Genomic DNA, 8136 nt, shown 5'->3' with positions numbered 1-8136 from the left:
AACTCCAACAACCAACAAAGGGCAAAAAGCACCTGGTGTTTCTTTCTTTTGCTAAAAAAGAAAAGGAAAAGATTATATATATATATGTATATTTGTGTGTGTGTATATATATATACACATATATATATATATAAAAAGGGAGACTGTATATGGCAGTTCAGATGTAGTGGGCCCTCTCTGAGAGCTGGCATTATCCTGTGTCCATCCTTGAACTAATCTACGGAAGTGAAAGGAATGTTTTTATGCAGATTGGGGTTCTGACTGTGCCGGTTTCGGCTACGGACAGAGGAGAACATCATGTTGCACCCAGGGACCTTGCACTTGTGCATTTCTCGCAAGTGCACCGTTTTATAGTGCACTCTGAGGGTTCCCTTGTTGCTGTACATTTTGTGGCAAATGTTACACATTATCCCACCGTTGCTCACCGAAACACTGTTGAACATGAGGGATCCTGGGACATCGGTGCCCATACCTACAGCTAAGGCAGGAGCATCTGCTTTGTGGGCAGATTCCCCGCTGTCACTTGCCCCATCGACGTCGTCCAGGAGAATACCCTCATCGCTTCCTGCATCAGATTCTCTTGAGGAATGGATACTGCTGCTGGACTGGATGCTGGAGGTGGTGCTCAGGTCTAGTACCATATAGTCTTCTGCCATGCCCCTGCCGTACCCATTCATATGGGAATCCTCAGTACCAGCAGGCGAGGAGGTGTCTTCCCTTATGTCAAGCCCCATCTGATGCTGAGCGCCATATATCTTCACCAAAAATTCATCGCGGAGGTCCTTACTAAGAGAAGGCTGTGAAGTGTCCAAGCCCATGTCATCCAGTTCTTTGGTCAACAGTTTACGGTGCAGGTTTATGTTAGCACTGTGTCTGGGAAAGGAAGAGGGAGGGGAGAAAAGGAAAAATGTACAGTATTTTTGATTAAACATGCGGTCATCAAGCACCAAATCCAAATTGTGATTTATTGATAATTTTTCATAAAAACATCCCCTACCCATGTTGCTTGGAAATTTCAGTATTTCTAAAAGTGGACAAATTGCAACATAAAAACTGAACAAAACAAGCAAATGACCCCCACCCCCAACCCCCTCATTGTTTTTTTTTGTCGGCTGCTGCTCCCTAACATTAGTGCCCGCAGCAGCTACAGCCCTTTTATGTGATATTTACAAAATAATAAATTACACTAACAGAAAATGCATAATGCTCTTCTTGATTCCTGAATCCTTGCTGACTTTCCTTCTCTTCAGATGACAAAAATATTGAATATGGAATATCTGTATGTGTTTCTATCTATGTCTGACTCTGGATCCATATCTTTGATATTTATTCATACATATGTACATATGAATATATATATATATATATATAATATATTTATATATATAATTATATGTTCTCACGTGACTCTTTAATTGAAATATAGGAGGAGAGTAAAAAAAAAGTAACTGAATAATGTCTTGTCAGAGGTCCTGATTCTGGTAATTTAATTCTCATATAAAGGGGTTCAGAATCAGGCCAAACAAAGATGGAGAAGACTTGAAGGGTTTAAGAGAACAAGTCTTTGAAATCTACATGTAAATTTCTGAAAATCTTGGCCAAAACCAGTGGTTTCATCCTTCTAGGCTGTCACTGCCACTCCTCCCTGTCCTTTTCCCTGTACTATATGCAGTGTTGACTGACTCAAGCAGTGTAATGTCCAGTAAAAAATCCACATTAATGGCAGCGAGATTTTTTTCCCAAATCAATCAAAAAAGCTTAACATGGGTTTGGTTTAGGTATTTGCTGAAGTTACTGCAGTTGTTCAAGACAATGGAAAACTGTCACTGATGGAAATGGGTTTTGGACCAGATCCCAAGAGCTGCAAATTAGAATACTCTCAAGTGTCTTTAGAGGATCTGGGCCTTTGCTCCCAAGAAATAAAACTCTACATTTGCAAGCAATGTAAGCCTTTGGGTTAGTAAATGTGTAAAATAGCCTATTATTTGAAATACTGAATTCTACTCTCCACTTTTGGCATTGGCTTTACTCATCCATTGCAGTAGAACCTCACTGATTTGCAGTAGTGTCAGGAAACCCTCTTCGAAAAACTGCATTTTCTGAATTAATGAATTAATGCAACCAACAAACATGACAGACATCAAAGACCTCTGACCACAGAACATGCTCRTTTTGCTGAAGTGCTTTAAGTATAAGAAATCAGTGTAAAGTTTTCAGTAACAGAAAACTTTGGGGTTTAATTTTCAGAATGTGCAGCATTGCTGAGGGAATGACAAATATTTAGTTTCTTTGGAGGGTGACTTGATTTTTTGAGTCAGCAAAAAAAGAATTAGCGAAGTTCTACTGCATAACATTCTTTGCAAGCTAAGGACCCAAACCCGCAATTTACAACATGCAGACTCACCAGTCTGTCTGCCCATTATAAATTGCAGATCAGAGCCCAAATGTAGGAGGGAAAAGAAGGGGGGGAGGGGGAAGGGGGAGGAGGGTGGGGAAAGAGAGAGAGAAAGAGAGAATTTTAACATAGGAATAGCTTAATTTGCAAAAAAGCACTAGGTATAAAATTGGCATGGGAAGACATAACAATGATCAAATATTTTACAGACATTTAGGTCCTACATTAACAAAAAGGGAGAAGAGGAACAATAGCTATTAGCAATATTTCCTTATTTGAAGCTTTTATTTTAAAAAAAAACCCTTTGAAACATACCTCTCAACCAACTGAAGTCCCAAACACAGTGCAGCAATACAATGCAAATATATAAAGCAAATGCAAATATAGGAAGATTAAATTGTGGAGTTAATCTTTGTGATTTTCTGACACTTACTTTGTGATTAATTTATCTGTTGCACATAATGTAACGGAACAAATAAACAGCAATAGTACTGATCTGTCCCACTCACCTGCAAATGCAGGTAACTGTTCTCTGACATAAAACTGATACTGAAATGCACTTTAATTGAATTGTCTGCTTGGGATGCAATTATTCCAGTAAAGGGGTGGTCTAGAATGGAAGATTTCTGTCCTAATGAGAGATAGTTGAGAGGTATGGGCAAGGGTGTAAAAAGTGGAGAGTATTTCTTGCTTTTCTCCCACATGGGAAATACTTCTTTCACACAAGCAAGTATAGCACCATTGCTTTTTTGAGGCGCAGAAGTGTAATTATGCATATCCCCACACTGCACTTAGGAAGGCTGAGCTTACCTTGTGATAAGATCAGCTTTCTAATCTTTTGCTAAATTGAGATCACGAGAGAGAGAGAGAGAGAGAGAGAGAGAGAGAGAGAGAGAGAGAGAGAGAGAGAGAGAGAGAAGAGGAGAAAAGAGAAAGAAAGAGGGAGGGGGAGGAGAGAGAGAGAGAACAAATTCACATTCCAATCCAGACATATCTGGTTTAAAAAAAAAAAAATCTGAAACCAATAAACACAGACTAAAAGAAGTCTTGACTGTGAAACTGGTTTTTGTCAGCTGTAATATCACTTACACTTTTGTCCTGATGGATACTGACTCAGTCACATAATACAGAAAACATAAAGCAAATTAATCAAAGCATATTCACACTATCCCCATTATCATCCACAAATGAGTTCTGAACAGATGCATGCAGTGTGCACATACATGAATGATAAACAGTAGACCTGATGGTCCCTTGCTTTCCTAGTGTCAGATGGAATGAGGCTCCACATAAAGTTTCCAAGTGCAGTACAGGAAATGCTCACTGTGAAGGCCTGTCCACACTGACCAGTGTTATTAAATGACCATAAAAGCACACTTGTGCTTATCATCAAAAGGCTAACTGCAAACTATTCATAGAGTACTCATGTGTATATTTATAATTTCTCCCCCTCTCTCCTCTTCTCTCCTCTCCTCACTCCTGTGGTAAGGGAATTTGTAGCTGCACAGAAGCTAGTCAACATAACTCTAACTGTTGCTTCCATGCATTTGTGCTTACTGTTTCCTTGGTTTGCAGCTGAGAAAAACAACAGTCAGGCATGCAGTGAAAACGACTTCAGCATTCCCTAAATGAAGAGATAAGAATCAATTGCCATGTTAAAGAGGGGCCACCAAGCCCCAGATAGACAGAGGCCATTCTGAGAAAGACCAGTGAAAGGATGTGAACTCTGCTGATGCTCTGATAAGAAGAGATGCCTCCCTTATTCAATTCTCACTTACAGCAGCAGCAATCAGTAATCTAGTTAAAGTATGTACCAGCCCATAATATCTGTCAGGCAAACGATGTGCAGAAATGTGCGGACCAGTTCTGGCACTCTGCTCAACAGTGTCCCTTTTCCGCTGTCAGCAGTACTGTTGGATTCTCCTAATATAATTACATTGACTTTTATTCAATTAAGTGCCATTCCTAGCCTTAAAAAGAAGCTACTTTATCAATTGATTCAGGTGTAATGCAATAATAAAGATGAACTCATGGCAGTGCATTAGCTCTGCTGTTCATAACTTCTGAGCATAGGTTCATTCATAGCAGTCGATTTCCATTATGCAACCACAGTTCAAAAGAATTGATTCTTTTACATTCATTTCTTAATCTATTTCACTTGTGTTTAATACTGTCCCTAAATATCATATGCAAAAGCATACTGGTGGAGAAGGGAGGAATGAATTTTGAAAAAAAAAATCATTTATTAGACACTGAAGTTTTGAAATCCTATTAAAAATCCCAAAGTCTCAGACCCCCTTCTCAATACCAAACAGAGATCTTCCATCTTAATCCAACTATTTTGGACTATTTATCCCTGCTTTGTCACTCCCAAAGCCTAGGAAGTCCCCTTCGAGCCCTCAGCCAGTGCTAACCACCTCTCATCTTGTTCATATGTTCCTCCCATGACACCTGCGGTTTCTTGCTTCAGCTGTCCCGTTCCCTGATGTGATTTACAGAGCTGCTCACCTCTTCCTCCTGCAGATACTGCTCCCAGGTATGTGTAAACAATGGTCCCTGAGTAAGCTGAGGCACAGCTTGGGCACAGAGATTTGTGCCAGTGCATGAACACCGCCATCAAACAGACAGAAAATCCTGAAGCAAAATATGCCAAAACCAGCTGAGCTTCAGCTTGCCATGGCTTCATTATTGCTCCTACGTGAGTTAGTTAATTTAAGGCCATCTCTGGTGTCCTTTGCACTGCAATTGCTATTGTATCTGCAGGGAAAAGAACTCAACATAAATGATTGGCAGAGGTATATTTATGTGTGTACAAAACAAAATATTTGGCCTAATTAAATTCTTTGAATGCCTCTGGACTTCTCTGATTGCTTATTTRTACATCAACTTCCAGAATGGTATTTGATCCTTGCAGTGGAAGTGTTGCATAAAGATAACTGATGATTGAAGTCTTTCAGACAGAAATACGACATCAAATGCATTTAACTAAAGGCGTATCTCACTTTTTTTCAGTTCCTATACCTACCCACCCCTAGGCAACAAGGGACGGTGAAGAGGGTTAGTTCTGGAAATACTATCAGCGCCAAAGAATGCCCGAACACCTGTTTTTTTCTGTACTACATGTCAGGTACCCTTAAAAATGAGGAGTGTATTTTTCCAAGATGTTTTGAAAGGTAGCTTGTTGTGGCAGGGAAGTCTGAGTAAATTCTAAGACCCAGAATACCAATTTTTTGGGCATAACTACCACCCTTTTTTCAAGTTACTATTAACTAATTCGATATATGGCAGGCAGGGGTGCAGCAAAGTCCTCACTAGAGTTAATTCAGCTGTAAGTATGGAGCAGTGCTGCTGTGAGGATCATAATGATAATGATGACACACATAACATCTGTGATTATAGTGGAGTGTCAGCCTCTGAGCTCACCACTGCCCTTTCAGACAGGAGTTTTGGCAGCAGTGCAGTTCAGAATCCTACAGCAGTTAGAGCAGCTCCCGGACTCCAGGCATAATCCCACTGAATGTATTTTCCTATCTTGTGAAGTTTATGGAAGTATTCTTTGTTAACTAGAACTCATTGTTGGTTCCACCTCACCTACTACTAGCAAGCTTCTTAGTGACAGATGCAGTATGCACCAGTAGAAGGAAGGAGATTATAAACCTAGGAAATATGGTACAATTAAATGTATCTTCTATTTACACAGATCATAAATCCAGACTGGGTTCTCTTCAGCAGTTTCTTTCTACACTTGTCAATTACTCTGATTTTGTTAATTTACTGTCCATTTGTTGAAAGAAAAAATTTAATGGCCACATTAGTTTAGTTTATTTAAGTGAGAAGGAATTTATCAGAGTAGAAATTTGTCCTGGTATAGAAATTGGCATGAATTCTATGGATCCAATACAAATTTGGATGTACCCATAGCTGCAGTCTTATCTGCACTGGGGCAAGCTTCATCTCTGTTGCACACAGCAGAGTTAGAGAATTCGAATTATAAGGAGTACTGTTTATTTTGATTCAAATATTACAGAGGGCAGAAAAATTAGATTGAATGTGTTTGCAGTTCAGGACAGGACAGATAGTTGAAAAATAACCACATAGCATTATTTTCTAAACTATTTTAGCAAGAAAAAAGTATGATTATACTTAAATATTATGGGATAAGAGAGAAAAAGAGCGAGGACAAAACAGAAGCAGAGTCATTAGGGCAGCCAGGGACTACGTAAACCTACTTTCCACAGCTTGATGCAGTGAGACAGAAAAGCTAAGTCAGATGATGTCCCAGTTAAATGTCCTAGCTACTAGGCTCTTGCTTCTCCTTGGTTGACTATATGAGGCAAAATACCTGATGAAGATCTTAGTAAACCATCAAATTACACTCTATTGTACAGTAAAATTCTGAAATGATCCATTTCAACATTTTCAGTGGTACCCAGCCACAACCTTCTTTCCTATGTTTCCAAGAAAACCACCATCCCAGTTTCTTACACTCCAGATATTTTGAAAATGTCTTTTCTGACAAACATATCATTTGCTGAAGTAATATAACAAAGCCTTACCATTCTAAAGCTGCAGAGAAATCACAAAGAGAACATGACAGCAGGAGGCTATCAGTCTTTGTTCAGCTTTGTTTTAAGATCAATAAGTGATCACAGCATTAAGTAACACAATAAAATTATATTTTGAGACTTAGTGCATGTAAAGACAACACAAATTTTTTTCTATCAAATTATGTTTTTTCCAAGTGATAGTAGTTTTTTTTTTTTGTAAAGACAGAAGCTACTATCAAGTTACAAAACCTGAAACCACACAATCTTCAGCAGTTTGAAAATGGTTTTGTTAGAAAATCAAAGGTTAGAACAAATTTGTCTGGTGTCTGTACAAGTTGATATTGAAAATTTTAAGGTTGGATATGGACATAACAACTGTGGTTGTACAGACCCCATAAAAGCTATCCTCCTGCTATACCTAGTTTAAAACTAAGCTCTATCAATACAGTTTAAAATATCATAAACAACAAAACTTTTATTATTCCTTCTATGAGACTTTTCTCAGACTTTTTTTCAGCTCTATATTCAGCCTACATTTTTACCTATAATGAAATGTTAAAGGAAGGTGCTCTTTGTTTCTCTTCACCTCAAAAGCTGTCAATTAAGTCATGGCTTTGTTTTAAAATTTCACATGATTTTTGTTGCTAACACACTTTGGTAATATGTCCAAGTATTTTGCTCTTCCCTCAATTTCATGTCCCTTTTCTGCTCCTTTAARCCTGAAACTCATAGAAAGGCCCAGAAGATGTGAACATTACAGAAAGTAAACTCAGAATTTTATGCTTTCTCAGAATCTCTGCAGACTGAAAGTGCTGAGTTTCATGCAGCTAAAATCAAAGAACCAGAAAGTAAGACTCAGGCTAAATATAACAGTGTACATATTTATGAGAAAGATATGGCCTCAATTCTGATATTTCTTCAAGAAGGAGGCAGCAATCATTTCCCCCATTTGCTTAAGAGAATCAAAAATAAAACAGTTCCTGGAATTTAATTAGTAATGGAAACTGTTAAAGAAATTATTTTCTCACTTACTGTTCTAATTTTGCCACTCTATCAGCAGTCTTTGATACAGGGTTTGTTTTGTTTTGGTTTGTTTTTTCAATTAAAAAGAAAAAAAAATCCATAAATCGAAGCAAAGATAATAATGGTTTGAAATCCTGATCTGACCTAAATTAAAAAAAAATCACATTTATC

At 38.2% G+C, this 8136-nt stretch overlaps 1 protein-coding gene across 1 annotated transcript in view; it reads right to left on the bottom strand.

The window, feature by feature from the left end:
* Positions 1-6: 6 nt before the first annotated feature.
* Positions 7-8136, bottom strand: part of BNC2 (basonuclin zinc finger protein 2) — a gene marked incomplete at its 5' end in the record, with an annotated part of 112771 nt that continues 104641 nt past the window's right edge. Inside the window, one exon of the mRNA XM_057379654.1 lies at positions 7-873. Within this exon, the coding sequence (XP_057235637.1) occupies positions 213-873 (661 nt within the window). The remainder of the gene's footprint in view (positions 874-8136) is intronic.

This window comes from Malurus melanocephalus, unplaced genomic scaffold, assembly GCF_030028575.1.
Source record: "Malurus melanocephalus ecotype Western Australia unplaced genomic scaffold, MMel_1.1 scaffold_414, whole genome shotgun sequence".
NCBI classification, from domain to species: Eukaryota; Metazoa; Chordata; class Aves; order Passeriformes; family Maluridae; genus Malurus; species Malurus melanocephalus.
The sequence above is the reverse complement of the archived record's forward strand: the minus strand, read 5'-3'. Positions and strand labels throughout refer to the sequence as shown.